This window comes from Toxotes jaculatrix, chromosome 18, assembly GCF_017976425.1.
Source record: "Toxotes jaculatrix isolate fToxJac2 chromosome 18, fToxJac2.pri, whole genome shotgun sequence".
NCBI lineage: Eukaryota > Metazoa > Chordata > Actinopteri > Toxotidae > Toxotes > Toxotes jaculatrix.
The window spans coordinates 11,102,609-11,119,648 of NC_054411.1; the positions used below are offsets into that span (position 1 = coordinate 11,102,609).

General features: G+C 41.2%; 2 protein-coding genes across 5 annotated transcripts; both read left to right on the forward strand.

Moving 5' to 3' along the window:
• The first annotated feature begins 830 nt into the window (after window positions 1–830).
• On the forward strand, window positions 831–7,976 carry samd9l (sterile alpha motif domain containing 9 like). 2 transcript variants are annotated; one of them, XR_005896347.1, is made up of 5 exons: window positions 831–1,024; window positions 1,501–1,590; window positions 1,972–2,027; window positions 2,572–7,714; window positions 7,822–7,976. XR_005896347.1 is itself a non-coding variant. In XM_041062833.1 (4 exons), exons 3-4 carry the CDS (start codon window positions 2,024–2,026, stop codon window positions 7,197–7,199), a joined length of 4,632 nt encoding a protein of 1,543 aa, XP_040918767.1. In that variant the 5' UTR covers window positions 831–1,024; window positions 1,501–1,590; window positions 1,972–2,023; the 3' UTR covers window positions 7,200–7,976. The 2 variants fall into 2 exon arrangements, 1 of the variants encoding a protein (XP_040918767.1); XM_041062833.1 differs by having other exon boundaries at window positions 2,572–7,976.
• Window positions 7,977–8,973: 997 nt separating this feature from the next.
• gaa (alpha glucosidase) lies at window positions 8,974–16,275 on the forward strand. Of its 3 annotated transcripts, none has more exons than XM_041063494.1 (19): window positions 8,974–9,950; window positions 10,058–10,209; window positions 10,446–10,644; window positions 10,754–10,850; window positions 10,979–11,098; window positions 11,231–11,349; window positions 11,573–11,704; window positions 11,923–12,033; window positions 12,157–12,270; window positions 12,437–12,521; window positions 12,741–12,858; window positions 13,269–13,402; window positions 13,617–13,768; window positions 14,001–14,149; window positions 14,268–14,409; window positions 14,608–14,706; window positions 15,204–15,368; window positions 15,495–15,647; window positions 15,843–16,275. In XM_041063494.1, exons 1-19 carry the CDS (start codon window positions 9,414–9,416, stop codon window positions 15,906–15,908), a joined length of 2,844 nt encoding a protein of 947 aa, XP_040919428.1. In that variant the 5' UTR covers window positions 8,974–9,413; the 3' UTR covers window positions 15,909–16,275. The 3 variants fall into 3 exon arrangements, with proteins under 3 accessions (XP_040919428.1, XP_040919429.1, XP_040919430.1); XM_041063495.1 differs by having other exon boundaries at window positions 10,446–10,611; XM_041063496.1 differs by having other exon boundaries at window positions 10,446–10,611; window positions 10,799–10,850.
• Window positions 16,276–17,040: the final 765 nt, after the last annotated feature.

Below are 17,040 nucleotides of genomic sequence, written 5' to 3' on the forward strand. Positions count from 1 at the left end.
GAGAGAGAGAGAGAGAGAGAGAGAGAGAGAGAGAGAGAGAGAGAGAGAGAGAGAGACACACACACAGCCGTCATTCCATAAACAGAACTTCAGGTATTTCAAAGAAAGGAACGGGCTTTTGTCGTTGCTTTTACATAAAGTTTCACAGAATTTACTAATCAATGGGACGAGCGCTCTCTGACTGTCTTATTGTTACAGCAACAGATCATGTAAACACATGGCGTCACAGACATTACAACTGAACACAACATAGTCCAAACACCAAATCAGAATGTAGATCATACTGACAGATTATACAGATTACATTACCACGATGTAGCTGATGTCTGTTCTTGTGTTGACACCATTTAAATGGAAAACTTGTTTGTGTTTATGTGTGTATAAGGCATGTAAGTATGCTTGTATGTGTGCATTATGAGTGCGGTCACACTTCAACCACAACTGTAACAATACTGTAACTGTGACTGAAACAGTTTCATAAATTAATTTTCTCCCTGGTTAGCATTAATATTTATAATCCAGCTAACTCCACCCATCTAACATGAACTGGTCCAGCCGTCTGCGATCGATGCACAGGGTCGATGTCCAGGGTGTGGCTCAACAGAATTATATAAAGTGGTGATATATGACACTGCACAGGTCAAACACGTGATCCCTGTCCCTATCTTTTCTCATTTGGATGGAAATGACTTTTCCAGCCTCAGTGGTGAAACTGTGGCCGGGGTGTGGAAAAGAACCGTCTGTGGGGGGGCGGGGCGGGGGCGAGGGGGGCTGGCTCTGTGATTCGTGCCCCATTTCCCCAAAAACGAAACTTGAGGAACTGAGCAGACGCAGTATATGTAAGTGAATGCGGCGGGCAGCACCGGACGTCATTACAGTGAAGTCGAGTAAAGCGGTGCAGCGGTGAGCTCTGCTGCGGCGTTTGAAAAATCAAATACAGAGGTTTTCTTTCTTTGTCCGTTTTTTTTTAAATCCAGACCAGACCGAGGGGACAAAGGCTGGTTTCTCTCAGTGTGTATCCAAGGTAAGAACAAGAATCGCCATTTTTTTTCCTGGTGTAGTGGTTTTCCCTTACTCATGGTACACTGCTGACTTACAAAACCGCTCTCCAGGGTCTTTAGCCTGCAATTTTCTGTGGCTAATCATTGACTGAATTACCAAAATGGACTTGTAAAGCCAGACACTTTCACCAGGATTTGAACCTGGTATCACATATGACAGATGGACTGCAGTATAATCACAGCGTTATGATTATGCTACCTGTTACTGCAGGGTTTTACATACAGTTAAGATAAAAGGAAGTGAAACAAAATTTACCTGACCCATGAACTAAAGAAGCCTTCTGGATGAGAGATCAAACATCTTCAAGACCCTCAAGCAAGTCCTTTGAGTAGCATTCCTTCATAGCATCATCCACGACCTGAATGACTGAGAACTTTCACAGACATATCAAACACATGCCAAGCTATGAGTTAAGTTCATTTTCACCCATCCCCATAGGCTGGTGCAGCCAAAGGCCCCTGTGGTCCAAGCCCATGGATGTGGAGTAGTGGCTACTGGAGCTCGGCCCTCAACATTCGACTTACACAGGTGACGAGACACATGATATCTGCTGTATTTGCTGTTTGCTAACAATAATAGTATTATTAAGCAACGAAATACAAATTTTATTTAATTTCCATGGTTTCATGTATGAGAGCCTTTCAATTTCTGTTCATCCAGTTTGAAAACTACATCACCCGCACTAATGAGTGCTGTGAAGTGACATTACATGCATGTGTACATGTATGCTCATATACTGTATATTGGCTGTACCAGGAGGGATAAAGTGAACTAAATATAAATTATTCCAGTTTGAAAGTTTCACCATGGAATTTGAGGAGTTGTATTTACCTGTGAAAGAGTTTCATTTGAATGCAAGAAAACAATGGACTGAAATTGAATACAGCTGTATAACATTTTCTTTTGTAGATGGAAGGTGATAAGTAAACACCAAACTTGTGATGAGAGGAGAACGAAAACGATGGGTAAGTGGAGTGACAAGCCGATGTCCTTGTTTTTAAGCAGCTTAAGAGTCAGATACTTTGGTGGAGACCTGACGAAGGATGGCAGGGCTGCCAGAAACATGACTCCAAAATGAGTGCTAATGTTACTGCCTGTCTGCTGGATGTGTAAATAGGCAATTGTGCTAAATACAAATAAAATGAGTTTTATTAGGTGATATAATGGCAGTGTTGTGGTTACAGCTTGTTCTACTGATTTAGATTTAAATCTCCTGTATGAATGAATGGACTTGGAGCCAAGTGTCACGGACAGGGCAGGGAACCTGGAAACTATTGAGATATGGACTAAGACATTGTTGGCCTTAGTTTTTTCATGGAACTTGATTACAAAATGGAAAATTTGGAATGTTGTCTGCTTTTTAAGTATGTGCTACTACTAAAGATGTCTAAATGTGCAAATTGCAAATATACCTGTAGTGTGGAGAAATATATAGTGATTGTATTCACTTCACTGATTGTATCAATTATGATTAAACCTACTGCTTTTTTTGGTCTCTTCTCAATTTAGCTGACCAACTTGAACAGTCCCCCAACAATTGGACAGAAATTCAAGTAAGCGCCTGGCTAAAATCCATTGGAGTGAAGGAGCAGTACATAAAAAAGCTCTTTGAGGAAGAAGTAGATGGACAAATCCTTCTTACTCTGGATGAGGACTTTTTGAAGGAAAAGGTTTGCATGAAATCAGGGCCTGCTCATTTGATTATTAAAAAGAGAGATGAGCTACTCAACTCCCAGAAAAAATCTCAGGAGAAGAAGAAGCCAACCAGTGGCAAAAAAACTGAGTTGGAACAAAAATCACTTCAGCGTCTTCCTATAACAAGTGAAGATTCTTCAGAACAGGATCCTGTGGGAGATCAAAGTGTCTTAGAGACAAAAACTGCCCAGAAAGAGTGCATTTTGACTTCAAAGGAAGACTGCAAACCACGACCATTTGATCAAGAAGGGATTGATCACATATATGTAAAGCACAGAGTCCTGCAGCCTGAGTCAGGTGCTTTTGATTTGATATCTCCATGCCATGAATTTAAGTCTTTTTCTGTAGCTGCTACATTGGATCGCACAAGACTCCAAGCTAAGTTTGCAAAAGAGGTTCTTAAATTTGCGACTGGCTGCATGAATATCAGATCAAATGGCACAATACACTTTGGTGTGATGGACAGCAAGGAGGATGCAGGATATGTTCATGGTGAGGTAATTGGCATCCCTGTAAAAGAGAAAGACATTTACGTAGATGCTTTGGACTACATTGAAAGGAGTTCCTTCTCTGACAAGGAGCATGGACGCCAATGTGTGCGGCCACCAAGGTTCATTGAGGTTATGGATCGAGAAAGTACAGAGAAAATGTATGTAGTTGAGGTTGATATTGTGCCTTCAGTCAGCATTGTTAAGAGCAAGGTGTATTCAGTTCGTCTGCCAAACTTCAAAGAGTCAGCTAACAAAGTAGAATTTGAGAAGGAAACTATTCTGCGGAGGGTGGGTTCAAAAACCGAGCCGGTGAACGAGAAAGATATTGGTGATTTCTATGCACGAGTCATGGATCGGGATGCTCAAAGAGAGGAAGCAGAGAAAAATCAGTTCCTCAGTGCTCCAGAGTTCTCCCAAGACCTTGGAAGGAAACTCACGATTCTAATGGCCAGTGGGAAGAAATTCCTTGAAAAGGAGAAATGGTTCATATTCGTCACAAACAAATTCAGGTCTGATGATCTTTGCAACATTGGCTGGCTTCTCAACATGAACATTTTCTGCGTCTTTGACTTTGATCCAGATTCAAAAATATCAGGTCTTTGCAGTGGATACCTTAAGCATCATGCTGCTAACCTGCATTCTCTGCAGAGCTATAGGATGTCCAGTGACATGAGCATCAAAGAATTCACAAGCAACTTGCACCTGTTTGAGCAGACCAGCTGGATCTTTTGTAATGGCCGTTCTGAGTTCAAAGGAAGTGAAACTCCATGTGATGAAATGACTTGGATCAAGACAAAGATGACCTTCTTGAGGGAATCTGTGTCTTTGATGTGTAAACAAATTTTGCCAAAAGGGACGTTCCAGGTCATTTTCCTTCTCACGTCACCAGTCGAGAAACCACTCTTGCACACCTTTTACGAGTTTTTCACAGACATGGAAGGCCATGAAGACATCATCTGTATCTGTGAATCACTGGAAAACTTCCAGAGGTGGCAAAGCTTTGCAGAGGGATCATGTGGAAGAGAAACTGTGAACAATTTCAGTATTGTTGGGATGAAAATGAGTCACGTTAATGCAACTGTGCAGAAAATACAACCCGTAAAAGCCTGTGCTAGCAAGTACTTGCCAGTCTTTGTGAAAGCTATATGTCTCCTTGAAACAAACAAAGAGGAACAGATGGGTTCTCTGGAAATTCTGACAGTCAATCATTGTGATGAAACAAGCAAAGACTTCATCAGTGAGGAGAAAGCCAACATTGAACAGCAGTTCTACCGTGGTGGGAGAGTGACCTGGTTAAATTTCTGGCTTGCTGAGCACAAGTATGTCGGAGAGGTAATCGAACGAGATGCTTATCATGATGTCTGCAGACTTCTCAAGGATGTTTTGACACCCAAAACGCAAAATGCAGATCAGACTCCGGTGACCAGCATACACATCTACCATCATCCAGGAAGTGGTGGCAGCACTGTGGCAAGACAGGTGTTATGGAATAACAGGAAAGATCTAAGGTGTGCAGTTGTGAAGCCTTCATACTCAGCTTCTGTTGTTGCGCAACATGCAGTTGACCTAAGGGAATATGATGAGAAGGATCTACAGAGGTGTCTCCCTGTGCTGCTCCTCATTGAGGACTCAGACAAAGAATATCTAGATGATCTCAGGAATGAACTAGAGGTTGCAGTTAACAGCAAAAGAATCCAGTATGGATCACTGTGTTTCATTTTGTTGAGCTGCAGACGATCCCATGATCCAGAGGAGAGATGCAAGGAGTCTGCATCACAAAATGTGTCTGTCACTCACAAACTCTCCACCGAAGAGAAGAGAAAGTTTGCTGGAAAACGGCAGGTGCTTGAGGAACGTTATGCCCCTCTATTCATTCTTACATTTGTTCTGATGAGTGAAGAATTCACAGAGAGTTACATTCAAGATTTTGTGGAACATTTGCTGCAAGGCATTGACCGTAAATCTGTAGTCACCCGCCTCATTCACTATGTAGCACTACTGAACACCTATGTTCAAAACTCTTTCATCTCTCAGTCCCACTGCGAAGCTCTGCTAGCTTTAACCATGTACATGGAAAGGTTTCGCCGGCATGAGTTTGAGAGATCACTCAGCGATCAGGCTAAACTAGCCTTCTTGCACCTCAGAGATGACAAGACCCACATTGAATCAATCAGAATCATTCACCCACTTGTTGCAAAGGAAATTCTCCAACAACTTCTGGGGAGCCAGCAGACCCACAGCAGTTTGGCAATGGATTTGCTGTGTGAGAGTGTGCTTTTCGAGCACAGATTTGGAAGGGAGGAATATCTGTCATTCCTGAGAGCGCTTTTCATAAGGCGATCCAGAGTAAGCAAAGGAGATAAATATGATAGCTTTTTCTCTCCTCTGATTGAGCATGTTTGTGAAAACGAGAAAAGCCCAGAAAAAGCAATTGAGTTACTCAAGGAAGCATTTGAGCGTTTCCATAGAGATCCGTTCTTTGCACAACAACTTGCTCGTCTTCATTACACTTACGAGAAGTTTGAAGAAGCAAAATACTGGGCAGAGACAGCAGCTAAACAGCTGCCCAACAACTCATACATACTCGACACAAAAGGGCAGGTGTACAGAAAATGGTTTCAAGCAAAGTGCAAAGCCATTGAACATGGCACTATACCAATCACAGCTGAGAACACAGCAGAGGCTGTGGAGACTGCACTGAAAGCCCTGGACTGTTTTCAGGAATGTGAGAGAGCAGCTGCTGCAGATATGGAAAACATAAACAATTCAGGATATTTTGCTGAGGTTGAAGTTGGATGCAGCCTGCTCAAACTGATCTCTTCATTGCAGGTGTTTGCAAACAGAGGCAATGGCCATTCAGAATGTATGAAGTACCTGTTAACAGATTACATTCCGGAAGAACTTGAAGATGTCTGGGAACCATTTCATGGTCGTTTGAAAAAACTTCACAGGATATTGCAAGATGCCTTGGAATGGATTTCAGAAGACCTCAGCTACTTCCAGACAGACATTGTTGAAGATGAAGAAGAGATTCCTGAAAGTCCTGAGGAGAAGATTAGACATCCTTTGAAATGGTTGGCAAAAAAATCTTCTGAGTATGGGAAGTACTTCAGTGAAGCTTATTCTGCTTCTATTCTGAAACCCGGGCAATCAATCCCAACCAATCTAACTCCTTTACAGAAGCGCATGGTCATCTGTCATCTTGGTGGGGGTAACATGACATCCATCCTCTCCAAGCTAACTGACCAGAGGGATGCAGTATGTCTTCTAGAGAACATCATTTCTCTCTACCCCAGCAATCCAGTAAAGGCAAAATTTAACCAGAGGGATATTGTCAACTACATAGTGTCCCACATTACTCTGAACTGCTTGTCACCACAAGCCCCAAAAGTCGCTTCTCTTAAAGATCTGCAGGCACTTTGTTATCAGTTCCCAGGTGATAAAAGGAAATGTTTACCAAGTGCCCTTTTCTTGCTTACCTTGATTTTCTGGCCAGAGGATAATGACACAGCCCAGGAGAAAGAAACCAAATATGAAATTGTCCAGTCGGCTGTTGAACACCTGGAAAAAGGCTACTGGACTAAGATGAAGGACATTCCTCAGCGGAAGAGAAGACTTTACACCCATTTTTTTCTGGGCAGTGGGAATGGACTGGATAAGTTTGTCCACAAGAGAAAGTTTGAAAGAATCACAAAGGTGTTTTCAGTCTCTGAGAAACGCATGAAGTGGTTTAAGGGTGAGGCATGGAAAAGGCCTGAGATTGCCACGATGTTGAAACGTGTTTCTGGATGGACTGAAGATGGAGTGGTGTACCTTGAGGGCCCTCAGAAAAAGAAGTTCAATATCCTGCCTCTTCATGTACCCTCAGTGCCTTATAGTAATGAAAACATCAACTTCTACCTGGGGTTCACGTTCAGGGGTCCCGTTGCCTGCAACATTGTTGTGAAATAGTGTGTCTAACAATAATCCTGTCACTTGCTGAAGCATGAGCTCAGTATCGACCTCGGTAACAAGAGCAAGAAAAGATTTTGATTATCAGTTTTAAACACATAAGCCCTCCTTTGTCAGTTTGTCAAGCAGGCAATATTTGTAAAATACACAACTTAAAATGTTGAAACACATGGTATGGTATTGCATTGTTCTATAAGACATACTTGTATATATGTATGCTAGTGTACTCAAAAACTGTCATAACAGCTATTAACCATTCTTTATCTAAACTGTATATGAACATATCTAAGCTGAACCATGACATGACTCACTCTGGATTCCCAGAGAAATAACAATTTAAACAGAATTTACTACTCTTAAGCTCAATAGATATGTTTAAGTGTAAAAAGGAAGGGAATTAAGTACAACCATTTATCCAATATATATATATATATATATATATATATATATATATATATATATATATATATATATATATATATATATATATATATATTCATGGGAATTGTATCAGTGTTTAGAAAAAGATGTACAGTTGGAGAAGAATATGCACACATTGATATTCAAAAGAAAAATATTTTAGGAACATGGTTGTATAGATTTTGAATATATTTTATACAAGCTCTGAAAACCTACTTGTCGTCAACATGAAACTTCAACTACTATTCTGCTTTTTTTTGTTCTTTTGTATTTTGAACAGGATTTGTTTTTGTTACGTAAAGAAATGTCTATGTATGTGTTATCAAATACATCAAATAAAACTTTTTCAATTTGTACTTTCATGGTGTCATTCCTAGAATAAACTACACTGGCCTTTTCAAGTGCAGCTGATAGTGATAGTCTTTTCAGATGAAATAACTTCATGATGGAACAACTGGTAACTTTCTAAGGCAGACTTGTTAGGCTTTTACTTAGTGAAATAACAGAAATTAACACTCCACATCAAGTTTTTGAATTACTAATTTTAGCACTTGGCACAAAGCAAAGTACTTGAATAATAGTTTTAAGAACAGTTAGAAGTTGTGTGCATGTCATACTGTAAATTCAAATGATTCATAATAAAACAATGCACCTTTGGACTGTTTACAGTCAATGTAAAATGTGAGTTTTAAATTGTACCTTATGACAGGATGTTTATTTTTTTTCCAAAAGTTAATGGTCATAATTGCCAGTGCTTAATTATATCTTTATTTTACATGTGGTAACATTCAAAATAGCTTTATCTGTTCATTTACATAATGTGATACCTACTGTTTTAGCATTTTTGCTCAAGTTTAAAACATTTTAGACTGGTAGGCTAGGTTTTGTGATTAGTCAATACAAGAGTAATACATTTTCCACTCAGAATAGTAAACTGACAATATATCTCCCACGTTACTGCTTGTGGTTTTGATGAACGCACCAGGAAATTTCCTGTCAGTATGACTTATCAAATAGTTTTAATTAATGATGCATATTAATATTTCTGTAACACATATGACTGTATGCTTTTAGAACGAAAATGTGATCATCAGTGTCAATAATTCAGAGATTAAAGTAGTACTCGATTTTGGAGGTCAGTACATCAACACAAAATGTTTGATACTTATTTAAGTCTGAAATGAGGAAAACAAATATCTTGATTTTAATAACTTTGCTTTTGCTGCTCTAACCTGTAGATATTTGGCTCCTTGTATGGACTTTTTTCCCTCTCCCTCCCTCTTTAATCCTCTGAAGCAGGTGAAGCAGAGAAAGGAGTAATCGCACTTGCGCACTTTTGTCCTAGTATGCTTGCCCTAGTTTGACGTTATCTTCTATGTTGCTACCTGCTACGTCTTTGGTGGGCATGTAATGTCCCTGTTGACATCGTATTTTCTATTAAATGCTGCTTATTCAGCTGCCTTGTAACAAGCCGAGTTTTCTGCCACTGCTCTCAGGCAATTTATTTGGAGGGAACAGCTAAATAAAAGCTCCGCACTGAGCTGCTGTGTAGCTAACTGCTAGCTAACAGCAAGGTAACTAGGTAAATCCAGCTACAAGAAAAACTGTTCGACATCCACAAAATGAACAAAACAGTGAGTGTGAATGATTCTCCATTAGCTATATGTTCATGATGACTTTTTGTAATAACTGCAGCTTTCTCGACTGCTGAATATTTACACCATATGAGGCTCATGGAGTGTTTCGGAGAGCTTGTTTTAAGCGCCCTTTAAGTATATTTCTGGTGAGAGTATCATGGGTTTGTTGTCCAATTTGACTATAGCTGTCCTCCTCGCATTTGCTTTTTCAACATGTTCGTGCAACAACCACTCGCTTAACCATGAAACCAGACTGGTTAGGTCAGTCCAAGCTAAGCACAATGAGATCACAGCACATGAAAGGCGTGTTAATGATAATGAAGCCAAACCACAGAACTATTCAGTGGAGTCAAGGGGAATCCACCCTGAAAGCTCCCAAGAGACTGATATTTACAGAGATAATAAATGCACCATGGCCCTTGAAAGCCGTTTTGACTGTGCCAGGGACCGGGTTGTCAGTCAGAGAGAGTGTGAGGAGAGGGGATGCTGCTATTCTCCTCTTCCTGACTCTGCAGGACCACCTTGGTGCTTCTACCCCAGTTTATACCCTAGTTATGAAATGGGTCCCCTCACTCCCACCACACGAGGCCAGTCTGCCACCTTGACTCGTGCCAACCCCTCCTATCTGCCCAGAGATATCTCCACTCTAAGCCTTGAAGTCATTGAGGAGACTGCAGGCTGTTTGCACATCACTGTGAGTACTTAATACTCTGTTTTTGCCTCTGTTTTTAGACTCTACTTTTACAGCCTGTTTATTAGAAAGCGATGGTACAAAACTGAACTGATGTGTTTCACCTCAAGTTGAAGGACCTAACATCTCAGCGATATGAAGTCAAACTCCCAGCTGGTGTTCCTCAGGGCAGAGCTGATACGCATGATACCCTCTACACCACTGAGTACCAGTCTGACCCATTTGGCTTTACAGTGCGACGTAAATCCAATGGAAATGTTATGTGGGTATTCCTTTTCACAATTTGTGTCAGATGCATTTAATAGATGCTATTATAATAACATCTGTAAAGCCTTACCTATTTATCTGTGTCTTTTATCTAACTATATATGCACAAATAGAACATTATTACTATGTATCACAATTTATGTTGATCATTTTGGGAGCAAAAACTTCTCTTATGAGTTACCTCAAATATGTGAAATTGCTGGAGATATAATGATTTTTTTCTTTGTTCAGTATGAACACCACTGTGGCTCCTCTGCTGTTTGCTGACCAGTACCTGCAGCTGTCCACCACACTGGCCTCTTCCCTTGTGTCTGGCCTTGGGGAGCATTACACCTCCCTAGTCCTGGACCTTAACTGGACTTCTCTGACTCTCTGGAACAGAGACATGGCACCTCATGTTAGTCTACTACAGTGGTTCTGCAGCCTGAGGGTCTCATAGCTCATTAAAACCTCTCAAAATATTTGGTCTTTTAAATCAAGCCTACCTCTTTCCAGTTGTGTGTTCAAGTAGTAAATGTTGATGCTGTGTTTCTTTGCAGGCTGGTGCTAACCTCTATGGCTCTCACCCAATCTACATAGTACAGGAGGAGGACGGCTTGGCACATGGAGTTTTCCTTCTCAACAGCAATGCAATTGGTACTGAGCTGTGTGTTCCATGAGATGCACACAGTCTTTTTTTTTCATTCAGTCTCCATAGAACATGATTTTTTTGAATATATGAGTATTCGGATCATTGCTAAGTGTCTTCCCTAATCTCTCTGTAGAGGTGATGTTGCAGCCAACCCCTGCTCTCACCTGGGTGTCCACTGGAGGAATCTTGGACCTGTATATTTTCTTGGGTCCTGACCCTCAAAGTGTTATACGACAGTACCTCCAGGTCATTGGTAAGTCTTTTCAGTGTTGACATTCAATGTCCAAGTAGCAACAGCAATAGGAACCATGAAGGAACTATGAGGTAACCTGGAAAAGAGTGGATGTGTTTATGTGTTTGGGTGTTGCCATTTTTCTTTCCCCAGGCTATCCCATGATGCCTTCCTATTGGTCACTGGGCTTTCATCTGTGTCGCTGGGGTTACACGACCACAAATACAACTCGCAAAGTTGCCCAACGTATGCATGGTGCCAACTTTCCATTGGTAAACATCGTTTACAGGATATTTTCACTCTGTACTGTATGCGCATTTATTTTGCAAATTGAGCCATAATCAGTTGTGAATGTGTTAAATTCAACCTTGCCAACACTTAATAATGCTTGAATTTTTTTTGTGACATCCACATAAGTCATGTAATTTTTAGATGCAATTACACTTCTCACGCGTGACTTTGTTGCTGATATTATTTCACTTTTTTCACCATCAGGATGTGCAGTGGAATGATCTGGATTATGCAGATAAAGGCAGGGTTTTCACTTTTGACCCTTGGCGATTTGGGGACCTCCCAGAGATGGTGGAGGAGTTCCATAAGAGAGGCATGAAGTACATCCTTATTCTGGTGTGACATCTTTGAGTTTAAAATACCTCACAAACTGATGACCCTTAAATATCAGTAAATATTTACAGTTTAATTCAAAAAGAAAATGAGAACCTCACAAGCACATACATCAGTTGTTTATCTAGATATGAATAATCATTACCAATGTGTCTCCAGTAGATGGCAGCAAAAGGTTCTTAAGTTGTGACTGAGTCTTGCTCTTCTGGTTTCTGTCCCAGGACCCAGGGATCAGCAGCTCCAGCCCCCCTGGAACTTACCCTCCCTTTGATGATGGACTGAAACGAGATGTCTTCATTAAAAATGCTACAGGACACATCTTGATTGGGAAGGTTAGACTTCCTTTTTTTATGGGGATGTATGCTTTTTTTGTCACGTTGTAAGGTGTGTACCGTGAATGTTTAGCCTTTAACCTGGGTGTAGTTGTCATGCACATTCCCATAATTTGTATCTAGGTTTGGCCTGGTCCAACAGCCTTCCCTGACTTCACCAACCCAGAGACCAGACAGTGGTGGGAAGAATGTATCAGAGACTTTCATTCTAAAGTGCCTGTGGATGGCCTGTGGATTGTGAGTATGTACAGACACACAGGGCACACTTATTTAGCCACCAAGACTATGATCAAGACAAAAGATATCAGGTATGTGTGAGCAGGTGAACTGGACAGGTTTTCAGTTCTGAAAACTTACTTTGTGGCTGTTTGTTTAATTTGCTTTGCACCCTTGCGCCACCCAGGATATGAATGAACCAGCCAGTTTTGTCCAGGGCTCAGTGGAGGGATGTCCTGACAGTGATCTTGAGAACCCTCCCTACACGCCCAGTAAGTGTACAGGATCAGTGTTTGAAGATACTGGCATATAAATTTGTACAGAACTGTGTTTTTTTTACATTTACAGACAATTCATATATTAAAGTGGATAAATGGATGTTGTTCAAGATACCATGTAAATGACTATAGACACAGAATTGATCTGTTCACCGCTTCATACATTATTTTGCCATCACTTAGCCTGTACGTCTCTGACTGTCATATAAACAGGGGTTGTTGGAGGCCAGTTGAACTCAGGAACTCTTTGTATGTCAGCACAGCAGAGGCTGTCCACTCACTACAACCTGCACAATATCTACGGACTGACAGAAGCATATGCCACTAACAGGTTAGACCAGAGGTAGCACAGAGGTAACACACTATTGTAACAACAAAACAAAGTAAAATCTTTTGACATCATTTGACAGAGAAGTCATAAATGTACTACCTAGCCATGCAGTCTATTTTAGTAGGTCAACAACATGCTCAATGGTTACCACACAGTGTAAGTAGTGGTATAACTGACTGAAATTCAAGTTTGCTCTTGTGCTGCCAGTGTATGTCTACTGTGTTTGTATGTCTATTAAACTGCAGAACAATAGAAGGACAGACTTACTTTGAGAATGTGCCAGTTTAATATTTGAATTGGGTATACTGGAACCCAGTGTCACACCACAGAATATCTGGACATAGCTGTTCTTTGACTTTTGTTATTTCTTCTGTATACTGTATTCATTCTGGGGCTGGTTGTCATCTTAGAGCTCTTACGAAGATACGAGGGAAGAGACCTTTCGTCCTGTCTCGCTCCTCTTACCCTGGTATCGGACGCTTCTCCGGAGTGTGGACAGGTGATGTCAGGAGTGACTGGGAGCAGCTTCGATACTCTATCCCTGGTGAGGAGATGTAGTTTCTGAAAGGTCTGTGTGTGCAGAGTCCACTGCCTGAATTGGAATTGGATATTTCAGACTGGGATTCAGTTCAGGGATTTGGGCTTTCTGGCTGCACTTTTCAATCAATTCATCAGAAATATTGCTTTTATCTTTTTTTTAAAGTGACAACAGATCATATGATAGATTTAGACTGATGTTTTGCACCTGTTCCCCCCAGCGGTGCTGCAGTTCAGTCTTTTCGGGGTGGCTCTGGCGGGGGCGGACATCTGTGGCTTTGGAGGCAACACCACTGAGGAGCTGTGTGTTCGATGGATGCAGCTTGGTGCCTTTTACCCATTTATGAGGAACCACAATGAGAAGCACAATGCTGTGAGACAAAGGCCCTCAAGTTTGCAAACTTGTGTTTCATTGAGTTAGTTCAAATACCTGTGCCATGTGTGCCATAACAGCAACAATCGGGGTATTATGATGAGGTAGAGGTCTGCCTTGCATTTTTCTTGCACTGTGTCTGTAGCAAGTCTCTCTGTTTCATGTATTATGAATTGAGGTAACTCTATCTGCTCTCATTGTCTGTGTGTTTTTGTGTGTGTATCTCCCTCAGCCTCAGGAGCCCTATGTATTTGGGCAGAAGGCCCAGGAAGCCATGCGGAGTGCATTGAACCTGCGTTACTCCCTTCTCCCGTTCCTCTACACACTCTTTCATCATGCACACACCTCTGCTAACACTGTGGCCAGACCTCTCTTCGTGGAGTATGTGTCCTCTTCTTCTCATGTTTTCTTTTCTACTTCCCCTTAATTCTTTTCTCTTCTTTATTGTCCTACATAAACAAAATAATAAAGGTCATATTTGTGTATCCGTGCCTTTTAGATTTCCCTCTGACCCTAACTGTCAGACCATAGACCGGCAGTTCCTTTGGGGGAGTTCACTTCTCATTAGCCCAGTTTTAGAACAAGGGGCCGTAGAGCTGGCTGCCTACTTGCCCCCCGGCACTTGGTACAGCCTGCACAATGTGAGTCGCTCAACCCTTTTCAGTTTTCCGTCTTTCATTTAGGTATGAGCCTTAAGCCAAGGCTCACCACAAAAGTTCAATCAATTTTTTTTTTTGTTAACAAAAGGCCATCATGATTGTGGTGTCCTGTGGTAACACATGCCGTTTGTGTGGACCAGTTTTCCTCTGGGGTCATGTCTACTGTGTTTTGCTCTCTAGGGTCAACCTTTCTACAGTAAGGGTCAGTACCTGCTCCTGCCAGCCCCTCTGGACACCATCAACGTCCATGTGAGGGAGGGGCACATTATCCCCCAGCAGGTGGGTTACTGCTCTGGGGAAAAAAAACAAACCAAAATGCATCTTTTTTCTATCATTTTTCATTTGATAGGAGACTAAATAAAGTAGATAAAATATTAATAAAACATTTGAGGATGGATGAAAAGCCTCGATACATAACTGAAACAGGTGAAACAAGCGCTTTGAATTCCAACTTTATTGTGATCAGTACAGTATATCAGTTCATGCTGTTAGGTTTTGTTTGTTAAACAATATGGCTCCTACAGGTCCAGTTAATATGGACTGCTGGTTAATATTTATTTGCTTAACAATCGGTTTTTAGCTGCTGTTCATGAAGTGTTTTGCTAAGTGGAACAGAATCACAAGACGGTTTTGGTTTTGGTTTTGTAAAACCAATTGTTGCTTCTTAAGCGCTGTGTAACCATCCTGACATCCAAGTAAAAAACTGAAATACTCTGGGAAGAATGTATTCTGTAACATTTTGTTATGTGTTCTTTGATCTACCTTTTCTTGTGAAGGAGCCTGCTTTGACAACCACAGCCTCACGCGGAAACCCTTTCTTCCTGACAGTGGCACTGTCAGCAGGCGGCTGGGCCTGGGGTGACTTGTTCTGGGATGACGGGGACAGTCTTGACACCTACGAAATGGGAAATTATTGTTATGTCATCTTCACCGCTGGACAGGTAGAGAAGAGACGAGTGATGTGTATTTGCAAATGAAAAGCTGATAAGCAAATATTTGCATTTTACTACTGTACTACTTGAGTTAAAAGTCTGTTTACTAACTTACTGACTCTACTTCCACCTCAGTCTCAGATTGTGAGTGATCCTCTGAGGCTGAATGGGGCTCTGGATGGTTTGGTGCTGGGAGGGCTGCAGGTGTTTGGGGTACCCTCTCCACCTCTCTATGTATTGGCCAATGGGGAGAAAATCAGGGATTACATGTACCGCAGTGACACCAAGGTGAGTTCTGGGTGACTCAGCACTACGTCCTGTGATGTTTGTCCTCCACATTCTGTTAAGTGTGTGTCTCTGTGTATGTTTGTCTTGTCTGTCCTCACTTTCTACTAATCATGCCTTCTGTCTCATCCTCCACTGTAACAGGTCTTTTGAGAAAATCCAGCCTGAAATGATTTTTCCGTGTGTCTCTTACAACAGGTTTTGACAGTGACCAACCTGGCCTTGCCCATGTCAAACGTATTTACTGTCCAATGGGCCCTCTGATGTACTGAACGCTGTTATCCATGTTCCTTCAGGAGCCTTAGCATTCTGCACAGCTGCTGAAAAGGCCAGCTGCATTTTTCTGCACTGACAACTGATTTCCTTGAACCCAGTATGGACCTTACATTTGCTCTGTCTCATATTCCAAATTGTCAGCCTCTGCAAGCAGGTTTCTATACATGTGGTGATATCAGACGACGTGAGCCATCATCTTGATTTCAGTGCAATTTTTGCTGCTAACTGCTTTACTGAATCAAGACAGTTTAATGCCCTGTAACTGTATATAGTTTTTATAGTTCTTTGTATTTTTTGAAATCATTGTATTGCTTTGTTCCTGAAGTGTTGCCAATAAAATAAAAGTGTAAAATCATCAATTTGCATATATGCATATATTGTTTCATGCCGTCTTCACTTATTTTCGCGTATTTCCGCTTATTTCTGCTTATTTCTATCTCCCAGCAAAATTTACGGCTAATTCTAATTCTTATTCATCTAATACTGGATTTAAAAAAAATCCATTTATATGTTGTGGGCATTAAATTGTTTTTATCTTTACCTTATTTTAGTGAGGTGGGAAATCATTCATTGCCTGAAAAAAAAACAAAAAACAAAAACAGACGTAAAGCCTTCAGCAGCTGTGGGACGAGATGCTCTGACTTCAGCTCTGGTCCCGATGATGAACCAACAGCATTCAAGCTTTTCCCTGTGACCTTAAAAACGTCACCTATGATGAAAAAGGTCAGATTTGTATGGTAGGCTGGGTCGGATGATGACTTTGATTTATGTTAAATATATTTGTTTTGTATTTTTACGTGTAGTCAAGCTCTGATTTTCTCTCTGTTTTCTATGTAAAATCGAAAATTCCCGGTTTGTGTGATAGAAAAAGCATTTGACATTCCGGAAGCAGCGAAATTGGGGGGATTGGTCTGGAGCTCCTAAATCAAGTTAAACACACAAGCAAATCATGACAGGAAGTAAGACACGTTTAGCTTACAAATTAAAGCGACACAAAGGCTTCAAAAGCCCATTCACCCCCCTATTCGCTAAAAGGGAGGGTTTACTTTGAAAGCTTCAGGCGGAAGTGTAGTTTTTGCTCTAGAAACAGCAGCAGTCAGACGTGTGGTATCACTGTCGG